We start from the raw sequence: 12,997 nt of genomic DNA on the forward strand, positions 1-12,997 counted from the left end.
CGAACTGGAGCAATCTTAGATCTGTTTATTTGTACCACGTGAATTCTAAAACAGCACGTGCCTACACTGTAGAGTTTGCATTTATAATGAATATGAGATAAAAGCAATTGTCAAAAGCAAATTATCATAATTTTCTGATGAAATAATCTAAAATAATAATCGTAAAGATTTTAGTCTGCTTTCAGGCGAATTTAAAAGAATTAAAAGTACAAATGTTGACGTTTTGTGTATTGGGGTCCGAGAAAGGAAAAACCACCAAGTCATACGTTATCGCGGCAAATGTCAAACAAAATATTTTTCTGCACAGTCAAAAAAAATAACACTTCAAATGGCAACAATGTTTATAAGTCATAGGTGTATTTTTATGTTGAGTTTACACTATTTTTTTTCCTTTGAAAGCGATGGAAAAATGAGAAATGATAACAAGTATCAACAAACCTGTCGAGTAGAACCTTCGAGAGCCCTGCCTGAGTGTCGCTGAGTTCCCGTTTCTTCCTTATCCAACGATTATATTAATCCCCAAACTAAATTTTAGTCAGGAAAGTTGCTTTTTCAAGCTCTAATTTCAGTTTCTTTTTGGTCGACTTTGTCAATGTAGCAGGCCTACCGGGCTTCCCCTCTCTTACCATGCTTACCATGCTGTTTTGTTTATGAAAACTACGCATGCGTGCATGGCATGGAATGTGGAACCCCGAACACGTTGCGATGTATATATTTACGTCCAATAAATAACTATTAATTTTAATGAAATAATCAAAATTATTTAATTGTGAAAGTTGTAATTTTCTGAAAGTTTATATATTTATGAGTAGTAAAAAAAATCCAAATCCTGTAGGAAAAATTTATCAAGTCGTACTGTCACTTTAATACTTTAATTTATACTGTAATCACACCAGACAACCAGAAGTTAATTGTCAAATATATTGTTCATCCTTCCTTTTAACCAGAGAAGATTCCAAGCTTTATTTGAAGTAGTTTATTGTATAGGTTTGAAAGTTGCAAGCCTTTTAAATGATTCTTTAATCTTTTGGGAAAGGATTTAGAATTTGTTTGAAATGTATATATTTTGAAATAGATGGTTTTGTTTGCAGTTATTTACATGATTTAATGTATTGCAAATAAATTATAAGATACGTGTATCTGACAAATTCTTCACAAGTTTTGTTTTTCAATGTCAGACTGGAATGGTTGTGAAGAATTGTGAGATAAAAATTAAGTATCTGGTTCTTCAATACTCATTATAAAATCCTGTTCTTTATTATCCGGAATCCGTTTGTATTGTACATGCTGTGGAAAATTACTTTGTTTGCATTTTCATATGACAAGTTTCAATTTGTTACAAATCACCTAAAGTTGTGTATTTCAAGTTAAGACAAAGAATAAATAAGCAAGAATTTTTATTATTATTTCAATGAATTCAAAAAAAAAAAAAAAAAAATTAAGACTACTTCTAAAATGCATCCTGAATATATTAAAGTAAAAGAGAATTTCTACATTGACATGATTGGCAGTCAAAGTTGAAAAATAAAACAAAAACATTACTTATCAGTATATATACATCATGTACATGTTACAATAAATTATCCCTGAGACTAGAAGCAATATACACTTGATTTAATAGGATTATATTAATATCTTGCTGTCAAGCATTCTGTAAGCTGAAGTGGATACATTTTTTTTTCTCTCAAATGATAAAAAAAAGTGACCAAACAGTCCTTAGAAATTAGATTGTATGTCCCCTATACATGCAGTTCACCAAACATAAATATGCAACAGTATTAGTAAAAACTAATGTACATAAAAATCTGCGAAAGATGACAATACATATGTTGGGATAGCATCTGGAAAGTCCTTAAAGTCTTCCATTTTGTTGGCTCCAGTCAATACAAGCACAGAGTCAATACCAACATTGTTAGCAAACCTAATATCAGCCTTCAAACTGTCCCCCACAAAGACAGTTCTCTTTACATCTGTTTCTGGGTACTTTTCTAGAATACAGTCAAACATGAGAGTGTGAGGTTTGCCAACCACTAGGGGTGTCCTTTTAGAGGCAGCGGCCACTGACAGGATAAGACTTCCAGTTGTAGGTTGTACCCTATTGGGTGCAATTTGCACTGCAATTTCTGCATCGTTGGTGGCAATGAAATGACAGTCTTTGTCCATTAAGTAACTAGCTGCTTTGTAAATTTTGTTGTAATGAAAATCCTTATCAAATCCCATTAGAACTGCTTGTACATTTTCTCTGAATTCCATTTTAAGCAGATTATCGACCTGCAAACTTGAAGCATCTGGATCCCTTCCTAAACCAAAATGTTTCAGACCAAGTTTGTCCAGTTCATCAGCCATACCATGTGTGCCTAACATATAAATATCACCCGTAACATTTAGAATATCTTTAAGGTATAAAGCTGCAACATAGGCAACACCGAAAACCTCGTGTTCCTCTGCCTCAAATCCTTGAGTCTTAAATTTGTTTAAGTAATGGGAATTTGAATGAAAACTATTGTTAGTTACAAAAAGAATCTGCTTTCCTTTATTCCTCAAAAAATCAATGGCTCTTGGAATGCCAGGGAGAGAGTTGTAGTGATCAGTTGCCCATAATGTTCCATCCAGATCGACTAGAAATGTGTCATATGAATCTATGATCTCTTTCACTGCAGTGGAATCTGACAAATTTGGAGTCTTCTTCAATTGTGGCACAAACGTAGCTCCGTAGTTTGTAATATTTCCCGATAAGTTTCTACATTTTCTAAGTTTATATGCACATGAATTCCTATAAATTCTCTTAAACATCCTCAAACTCGAAGAAAACATATTTTTATTCTACAAAAGTACAGCATATACAACAAACTTTTCAATAATGCTTTCGTTTGATAATGAGTGTCCTTCACCTCAAAACTTCCAATATTCAATGATCATGTGATAAGACGGTAATCAACAATGAACAATGTGAGGTTTGTCAGCCGTTTGGGGGTGACCATTTTTATATAATTAATTTTTAGAAAATCATTTAATTGAAACATATAAATATAAAATATTCGTTTTGTCAAAGTAGGATTTTTTTAAAAAAAATAAAATCTTATGCGTCTTCTAAACGCTTGCCGTTACGAGGCTTTTCTCAATGGTGTTTATCACTTCATTTTGACAAAGACTAGGCGGCGGAATTGAATTTTTTCGAATGGATGAAAAAAGAATGAAATAAAACATGGACAAATTAAGGTAGATTCATATTCATATGAATTTTTCTCTAATTTGCAAATCAGCCTGCATAAAATTCTGCATAAATTTATTATTTTATATAATTTTTTCAGAGACTCTGACTGATTTATCAGGTGTTTTATGTCTCTGGCTTGTCAAACTGATTATTTTATGTTGAATCCACTTTTGAAAGTAATGTACCTAAGTCCTTGGCAGCCGTCTTTTGGGAAAAACTGATAGAACTCTCACAGAAGACTTTGTTGTTTTTAGCATCGTAACTTCGCAAGTAAACCTGTAAATGGCGGAGTTGCAAATCTGTTATTCTTATGCTTCTGATCAGGGACCTATATACTAAGTATATAGGTCCCTGTTCTGATACATTATAAAGAATTTCAGTTTGTTTAAAATAGGACAAAGAAGAGAGGATTCTTTGCGATATCCAGCTCCTTAAGCTCATCAGGAGACAAGAAAAGAAACAAAGGGGAAAGACAGGAGTTTACATACCTCAAGGAGGACAAACCAGAGTTTGACAAGGTGGGACTGAGTAATGTGTTTGGTGATAATGGTACCTTGGATGATGGAACAGATGATGAAGTCAACCACGAAATATCTGGACATAGCTCATCAGATCTTGAGACAGCAGGTGTTTGAATAGTTCTTTTGTTAAGTCACATGATTATACTTATAGGGTGTAAATAATAGGGCCATGCACGGCACTCTTAAGCTCGCTCGCTAGGAATTAGAGATAATATGTTTTATGGTGTGACCGTTGGGGCGAGCGCAGTTGTACCATCAAAACCTTTACACTGCACATGTAATGTTGATAAGCCTCTTCAAACTTCAAACCGCAAGAGACACAGTCTAGACTGTGACGTCACTTGACGTCGGAATTTACGGAGAAAGCGGAGTGCCTGGTTGAACGAGACTACAGGTCTTGTGCAATGTTAAATGAATAAATTGTAGAGTAGATGCAATTATTTTTTCTTTCTTTTAAGCTCTCTGCAAAGAAAAAAAAGTAAACGTATCTCTTGATAAGGAACAATTATCCTTGGTCTTTTGTATTTTTTGTTATACTTTCGCATGGAATCCTGGTTGCGAAGGAATTCTGGGAATGTTGCACAAGAAAATTTGCCTGACAAATATACAGATTTCATTCCAAATTTCTTCAGTTCTTACAAGTTAGTCTATTGAGCTCGCTGTGCTTGCTATAGTATAATGGCTGATAGTGATGCAATGGTGTGTAATAAATTTGAGCTGTACAGCTGTATTTTGTGATAAAATAAAAATGATTATGTACATATTTGAAGCACTAGCAAGGGGTGTTCCTACATATGTACAGCATTTTTTTTAGGTTAACAAACCCGCTGCTCATTTATTTGAATTTTTAGAGAAGAAAAATAAAATGAAGAAAAATGGATTTTTTTTCTTTCCAATGTCGAATTTGTATCAGGATTGAGATTTTGAATTTATGAATAGATCTGATAAATAATTATGTATCCATAATCAAAAGCATCTGCAAGTATATTAATTTCCTCCTGTCCATGGTAGCCAGAGACGTTGTTTATAGGTTAACATTTGTTAGAAAAGGATCGCTTATGCATAAGATGTACCGGTATGTCACCCTTCCTATGCAGATGACGTAAAATTTAGGGCTGGGACGATACAACTTTTTCTATATCGATACGTATCCCGATATTTGAGCCACGATACGATATGTATCACGATATGTTTAATTGGTTATAAATTCTTTTTTTATATTGAAATGAACAAAACATTTCTTCACAAATAAGAATAATTTATTCAAAGAAGTTGCATATCTGTTGTAAAACTTAATTATTTTGCACAAGTGGTCTTAATTATTATGTATTTCATATTTATATTTATATTAAGCATATTTATTTTATATATTAAACCCAAAATGTTAAGTAAACAAAGAAAAACACAAGTCAGAATTTTTTGGGCGATATGTCGATATTTCTTCATACGTATCGATATGCGTATCATCCTCACATTGAATCGATATTATCGATATCTCGATATATCATCCCAGCCCTAGTAAAATTATGTGGTCGTGTTGGATAATATCTGTATATTTATTATATTACTGGTCATTGTTAGTGCTTTGTGTAACCTTGTACACATATCTATTCATTTAGTAGATTCACACATTAGGATGAATGCAGTTTTGTTGGTTTCCTAGTGCATTTTATAAGTAAAAGATGTATATAATATATAAATATAAGTTCTAGCATTTCATATCACTTAAAAGCTTGCAATTAATCATCATACAACTGACATCAATAAACTGCCATCTACTAAAGATGATGAGTTTTTTTGAGACATATTTAACTTTTCATTCTTAAGTGTCTGGATCATCCTGTGATGATGTACACAAAGCCAGCCGAAAACTCCAAACCTTTGCCAAGAAGTCAACAAGAAGAGATAAGAAAAAAGAAAAAGAAAAACAAGAAAGAAAAGAGAAAAGTAAATACCATAACTGCAGAAAACAGCAGAAATAATGGTTTTTCAGAATGTTTGTAAGAAAATCTTTATCAAATTAATAAGAACGTATTTTATTCTAATATTCAAATTTTTCCACATCAGATAAATTATCTATGGATGATTTCCTTAGTAAGCAAGTGGAGTTCACAACATGGCTTGAAGAAGAGGTAGGGAGGATAACTCTTGTAACATTCTAAAAATGGGTTCTGTATGAAAAAGTTTGTAAATGATATTACCCAGTAATAGAATTGAATGTGCTGTACATTGAATATTATGAACTACTGATTTTTACCAGTATATTATTAAATTTATAATATTGAAGTTAGAGATACTTCTATTTAACAATTTTACATTGATCATCAGAATCTACTGATAAGATAATGTTAAAATATTGTCCACAGAAACACAAGAACCCCAAAGAAATGTCATCTCCAAAGAGGAAAGCCTACTTTAAAACTTTCATGAAGCTATGGAACAAAAGAAAACTATCACAGGTAAAAACATAGAAAACTGTAGAAAATATTGTCAGAACAGTATTAATGTAAAGTGAATCAGTCTGTTCTAGACTTTATTCAATGAATAAGGCCAAAAAGTAATAGTCGGTTTCCTGCTACCCAACTGACCCTAATTTTTTTGGCATCCAACCCCTAAAGTATTTTTTAGGTTTGGGGGAAAAAATCGAGAATTTCCGGAATTTCATCGTTCTGTAACCGTGATTGGTTTCCGTCTTAACATAAAACAAAATGGCAACAGCCATTGGCAGAAGTCAAGACTCAAGTGCTGTCGGTCGTATTTAATATTTGAACTAGTCCAGCATACAAAGTAAGTGAACAAAGGTTATGTCATGACTTGTTTCTCCTTTATGTTTAATTTGATCATGTATTAGTTCATATTCAGAATATGCTGTCGGAAAAAATGAAATAAAAAAGATAATAAAATAATTTTCCAACCTACCTACCCTATTTTTTTCAGGCTGGTAGCAGGAAACAAGACTAATTTTTTTTTGGCCTAATCTGAATGTTAAGGAATATAAATCATAAGCTACATGTAAATATAATACATGTATATGATACAAGCCTTTCAAAATCTGCTGGTACCCAATTCTTTTACCTGACTGAAATCATGATTGTACCGGCCAAAATATTTGATGGAGAAAAATTTGATAACATATTTAATATTGCTTCCACAAGGTACCTGCTATTTTTAGCTCACCTGAACCAAAGGCTCAAATGAGCTTTTCTGATCGCATTTTGTCCGTCTGTCTGTCTGTAAACTTTTCACATTTTCGACTTCTTCTCAAGAACCACTGGGCCAATTTCAACCAAACTTGCCACAAAATATCCTTGGGTAAAGGGGATTCAAGTTCAAATGAAGGGCCAAGCCCTCTTTCAAGGGGAGATAATTAGGAATTAGTGAAAAAATAATGGCATTATTTAAAAATCTTCTCAAGAACCACTGGGCCAGGAAAGATGAAATTATGTGGAAACATCCTCAGGTAGTGTAGATTCAAGTTTGTTCAAATCATGACCCCCAGGGGTAGGATGGGGCCACAAAGGTGGACCAAAGTTCTACATAGAAATATATCGGAAAAAATCATTTTCTCAAGAACAGAAAAGCCATGATTAGTTAAATTGATATGGAGGCATCCTCAGGTAGTGTAGAATCAAATTTGTTCAAATGAGGGCCCCCGGGGTGAGGGTGGGGCCACAATGGGAGATCAAATTTTTACAAATAAATATATAGGAAATAATCTTCTGCTCAAGAACAGCAAAGCCATTTGTTATATGATCCTAAATTCGCTGTCAAGGAATTTTCGTTACGTCTATCAAAATTGCCATTTATTTCTTTTTCTTTCACAACTTAGATGAATAAACTTATTTAATAATTTTCTGATGCTCATATTTAATAACTAATGATGTTTTAATGATTGTCAAGCAAATAATCAAACTTGTAATTATTGTTTTTGATGCAATTCAGTGGACAATCTCTGTGACATTTTTTCATATGGTCCGAAGAAATGGAGGAATAGCAGCAGTAAATAAAATCCTTCCACCTAATTTTCTTGATTCGTTTATTATATACAAATTTATTTATTAAATTTACTGGGTTTGTAAAAAAAATATTGAATATTTTTAAAATTAAACAATGGTTAAATTTTATGCTTGGGGATGTAACATTTCGTGTCAATTTTGTTATGTCTCGCGCACAGCCGCTTTCAGATACAATAGAAGGAAACTTCGATCGATATGTTCTATTTATAGCAATTAGAGACGTCGTAAAAGATTTACGAACTATGGTTGTGTTCAAATGTGAAAGTATTATTTCAAAAATAATCATCATAATTTTTCTGTATTTTCGTGTCAAAACGTTACGTCTGTATACATGTGTCATAAATCAAATACTCGGGTGACCAGAGGACGACATCCTGTTTGCGTGACATTTTCTGGTCTCTACTTTCATTTTTGGTGAAACCTGTGCACGTGTTGGATCAGTTCCAAGAAAAAGATGACAGGAGACGCGAGTAGTAGGTAGGTCATTTACATGTTACGTCTCTCATTTTTTAGGGACCTCATCTTTTTCGGCGATTTAAGGATGTATTTTGAAACATATATAATGTCAGATTTGCGTGTTTGCAAAGAAATAAGAATTAATTTTCTAATAAACTGTAAATATTGAACTATGCTACACTAATATAAGAATTATGCTTATTTATTTTCACATTATGGTGGGACTGATTGTGTTCACAGTTACATCACGCCCCCCAATCAAGTATTACCTAAGTCTTTTAATTCAAAAATGGTCATTTACATGTGATTAAGTTTCAACTGATTGAGCTTAATTTAATTGCATCAAGTAATAACCATTGTAATCTCTATTTTAGAAAATTTTAGTAAATATTTGAAAATTTATAAAAGATGTAACTTTGACAAGATTATTAAGCCACAACAGAATGTGTCATTGTTACATCACTATTTATGAATGTGCATAATTTTTTGTTGACCGGCTTCTGACAAAAATAACTAATTGTTGTTTTAAGAAGTGCAAAACACACAATAAACTTGAGTGAAGTTGTGTATTATACATTGTTCTGTCATTCTTTAACTTCATTACATGATGTAACATAGGACACCAGTTTTCGTGTCCAAGTTAAATTTGTGAAAATATCATGAGATAGTGTTACATCACTATCAAAGTATGGAGTATAGATCTTAATATCCTTGTCAAACTACCTTTTCACCATTTTTTTCTTTTCTTTTCAGGTCATAGAATGGCCACGGATCTTTAACTCGGAAAAGATCAAAACTGATCTCTTGACAGAAGATAAAATGACGTTATTGTAGAAAGGGGCATATACAATACAAAGTATATTATTTAAATAAAACTGAAAATTTGTTCAATTGTTTACTTATTTATTAAGTTAAAATTTTCTTAAAGTTTCCCATAATCTGATTCAAAGTAAAAACTTAACAATTAAGTAAATTTTTAAAAAAAGTGTTACATCTCTATATGTTGAAATGAGGCATATAATTTTCGTCCTTTGCCATATGATTATGCAAACTTGGCCAAAAAATGCCCAAATGTAAGTGCAAATCCTTTAATAAAAAATTTGTTCAATTAATTTTAATTTTGGAGGAAATTTTCTTTTCTGTGTGCTGAAGTTTGTGTCCTGTTACGTCTGAAACAGAAGGTGATCTTTTTATGCATTAGTCTTTAGATTTGAGTGTAAATGAGAACAATGGATAGAAATTTTGTATATAAAGGAACAAAAATGAGTGTCACAAGTAAGATATACTTCAGTTGTAATTAATTAATTTGAATTAAACTTGAAGTGTCTGCGTTACATCACTCAATACTAATGAATTAAATTTTAATTGTATTTTAATTGTTTCAAGTGCAACTATCTCGGTCTTCCTTGGTGACTTGGTCCTGATACCAATCTTCAATTTGCAACAATTTTTAGAGTGATATCTTAAGTCTGAAATATTGGACACAAAGCTTTGAGTGATGTAACAAAAATTCCTTGACAGTGAATTTAAGATCATATTGATATGGAAGCACCATCAGGTAGTTTAAAATTTCAGCCTCCCCCCCCCCCCCCCCCCCCATGTAAACTTCTCAATACTGAACTGAGTTTTGCTTTTTTCTCAGCCAATGTGCTCAGGTGAGCGATGTGGCCCTTGGGCCTCTTGTTGTAAAAGTTCTGCCTGTTTCTGACCTTTTTGAAAGCCCTGGTGCACAGGCACTTGACGTTAGATAATTTTCTTATTAGGGAAATACATAACCCATACCATTAAAGGTGCTTAGACACAGATTTGAAGTTAATATTTTCTCAAAATTTCTGTATAATATCACGACTTATATATTGCAATAGCATTTCACACGAAAATATAATTAAAAACTTATTTTATCTGGAAATTATTGGAACTACGAATTCCTGGACGCGTTTGATTAACACATCCTTGGGTGAATTAAAAAAAAATGACCACCAAACTGAATTTTTTTGGCAAAATTCAACTACTTATAACATATTTTTCACTCATATCATCATATTGCAAATGCATTCTAGTTTAAAATCCTGAAGTGGCAATGGAATAGACAATTGGATTAAAAAGTTTCAGAATTTTTATTAGTAAAATTTCTTTTGAAAAAAGAAAATATCATTACACCTTGAAAGACTTTCTAAAATACATAATCACAAGAAATTATAGTTTTTTATGCTTCAAAATGGTGAAAGGGGTAAAAATGATTAAATCTAGACCTTGAATGAGTATCTTCTCTTGTACATGTGACAAAAAATTGGCTTTTTGATTGTTATTTTACATTATTTTTTCAATTCTGGTTTGAAAAGTTTTAATATGAAAAAAATATGAAGCAATAAAATTCCCCAAAGTTCACTTTTTTGTCCGTTCAAGTCAATTCTTTAAATCTAGGCCAAAAAAGAATTGTTATATACGAGTTCTCTTACAAAAAATACTAGATTTTGAAGTGACCCTATGTTACATTATTGTGTTGCACTCCTGACATCTGATATGTATTTTATTTAACATTGTTTTAAAAATTATAACACACAATAACCCATTCTTACTTTGTAAATCAATTTGTTGTGTTGATATTTTTCATCGTTTACAGTAGGTGTTTCATATTTTGAAGACCTTAAAACATGATTATTTGCAAAGTGTAATATATATAAATTGTATTTAAAATATTTGTGAAATGATGAAAACTATTCCCTGAATTGACTGTAAAATTTCTGTAATTTGTTGATAGACATAGTGTTTTGAACATCAAATAGTATCAAGCATTTTTTTCAACTTATTTTTTAGTAAAGATAGTTAAAAAGCATCGGTACTTATGAACCAGTTTTGTTGCACTCCTGACTGCAGTAAAGTTTAAAATTAAAACCACAGAACACAAAAATTCATAAAGTGTTGGCAACATCAAGTGGTAATGAAATTGTGCAATACTTATAGTCCAATACTTCATAATTAAACAGATGAAAGTATTTAAAATTCACATTTTATCTGGAATTATACCCTATTTTATGCCAATAAAACTAGCTTAAATGTATATTTAGAAGATAAAATATATTTTAAAGCATATTTTCCTTTAGAAGACAAACACAGTAACCCACCAGAAAAATTCTACTCATTATTTTTTCTTTATTTTTATTCTTATTGGATGATTTATAATTCTAACATATTTGTTGCACTCCTGACCAAAAGCATTGGGGCCTTTAAAGTAGAATTGTGAAGTGAAAATTACATAAGAACTTGTTCTGTTGTTTCAGTGAAATTGAGGAGGAATTACTTGAATTTAATGACAATGTTTTAGTGTGTTTATTTTTAACGTTCATTAAAAAAATCACAAAAAAGATAAAAACACATCTGAATTGATAAAATTGAAAAAGGAAGGATTTTAATAATAAAACTTTCAATAATTTAGCATTAAATTATACAAATAGATCATTATTAATTAATGAATACTTCTAAGCATGAATAGAAGTCTTTTCTTCACACAACTTGAATCTTCAAAAAAATGTGTTGCACTCCTGACCATAGAAATATGGATCTGAAGCACAGACAGATCCTGTAATTGATAAATCTATTTGGTAAAAATGTTCTTAGTGTCTTTATTTTCCAAAATAAAAATCAGAAAATCATATAATGATAATAGTTTTTTCATGCTTGGGAGCAAAACATCAAATGTTGCACTCCTGACATTTTTGGGTATGCGCATATACTTGACTCTCATTAATGCTGCATGTGATTTATATAACATTTTTAAGTTTTAAAATGTATGTCAGTTATTATTTTACACTTCCAAAATTCTTTTTTGTCTTAATTTTCTATGAGAATTTTACAATTGATGTTTTTTTGGCAACACTACATTTTTTCTGTTGCACTCCTGACATGGTATAACATTTTTTTAAACATCAGCCATGTCCACAACTTGAGTAAACAAAAGTTATGACAGTCCACATTTAAAGCTCAATACTTTGAATATTATCAGGAAAGTCTTTATTTTCAACATGAAGCATTATTTTTTATTTCACAGATCTCCAAAAAATATTGAAATTTCAAAATGTCACAAAAAGGTGTTGCACTCCTGACAATTTTAGCATCATTTTTGGGCATAACTTTTTTGTTAATTGAGATATCAACGAGATATTTGGCAGGTATTTAGACACTATCTAAAGACATATGCTGAGACATAGAAATCTATTTTCATTGAATGTATTTTTAGTGTGGGTTGATAAATATGCGTTTGGTCATTTTTTTTGAATTCACCCCCTTGCACTTCCACAAATTTTATCTTTATCCTTAATATTTAAGAAAAGAAGCGATTTTGTTTTGTATTAATGAAAAACATTACATCTATAATCCAGAAAATTCAGAGTAGAAATGTGCGAAAGCAAACCCCCTCACTAATATCGTCAGCCCGTGCTCAGTGTTGTGTACAGAGTTTAACAAATTGAATACACCCGTGAAACGTAAACTGTTTCTGTAAACAGGGCACGAGCTCTGTTATTGTTAATGTTTACGATTCACTGGGAGTGTTCAATTGTTAAAGTCTGCACACACCACTGAGCTCGGACTGACAATACTGTGAGTGGGTTTTGCTTTCGAACATTTCTACTCTGAATTTTCTGGATTATAGTTTTAATACTTTTCATTTATACACAACAAAACTGCCACTTTTTAGCTCACCTGAGCTGAAAGCTCAAGTGAGCTTTTCTGATCACCCGTTGTCCGTCGTCCGTCGTCCGTCCGTCTGTCCGTCCGTCCGTCCGTCCGTC

General features: G+C 31.8%; 2 protein-coding genes and 1 long non-coding RNA gene across 3 annotated transcripts in view; 2 read left to right on the top strand and 1 right to left on the bottom strand.

The window, feature by feature from the left end:
• Positions 1 to 1,430: 1,430 nt before the first annotated feature.
• LOC133186002 (uncharacterized) lies at positions 1,431 to 2,876 on the bottom strand. The gene has a single exon (XM_061321285.1). It carries the CDS (start codon positions 2,812 to 2,814, stop codon positions 1,789 to 1,791), a length of 1,026 nt encoding a protein of 341 aa, XP_061177269.1. The 5' UTR covers positions 2,815 to 2,876; the 3' UTR covers positions 1,431 to 1,788.
• A 296-nt stretch (positions 2,877 to 3,172) lies between these two features.
• Positions 3,173 to 12,997, top strand: part of LOC133185414 (uncharacterized) — a 17,524-nt gene continuing 7,699 nt past the window's right edge. Inside the window, exons 1-5 of the mRNA XM_061320600.1 lie at positions 3,173 to 3,219; positions 3,609 to 3,841; positions 5,563 to 5,682; positions 5,803 to 5,867; positions 6,102 to 6,194. Coding sequence (XP_061176584.1) covers positions 3,206 to 3,219; positions 3,609 to 3,841; positions 5,563 to 5,682; positions 5,803 to 5,867; positions 6,102 to 6,194 — 525 coding nt within the window. The 5' untranslated portion in view covers positions 3,173 to 3,205. The remainder of the gene's footprint in view (positions 3,220 to 3,608; positions 3,842 to 5,562; positions 5,683 to 5,802; positions 5,868 to 6,101; positions 6,195 to 12,997) is intronic.
• LOC133186003 (uncharacterized) lies at positions 8,121 to 9,093 on the top strand. The gene is made up of 2 exons (XR_009720989.1): positions 8,121 to 8,228; positions 8,961 to 9,093. It is a non-coding gene; the product is annotated as an uncharacterized LOC133186003 (long non-coding RNA).

The sequence above is a fragment of the Saccostrea echinata genome, unplaced genomic scaffold (genome assembly GCF_033153115.1).
Source record: "Saccostrea echinata isolate AGI-Se365-2 ecotype Australia unplaced genomic scaffold, CSIRO_AGI_Sech_v1 ptg000012l, whole genome shotgun sequence".
Classification (NCBI taxonomy): Eukaryota; Metazoa; Mollusca; class Bivalvia; order Ostreida; family Ostreidae; genus Saccostrea; species Saccostrea echinata.

Bases quoted from the DNA above. Each gene is read 5' to 3' on its own strand.
- LOC133186002 (XM_061321285.1), bottom strand. From the start codon at position 2,814: ATGTTTTCTTCGAGTTTGAGGATGTTTAAGAGAATTTATAGGAATTCA.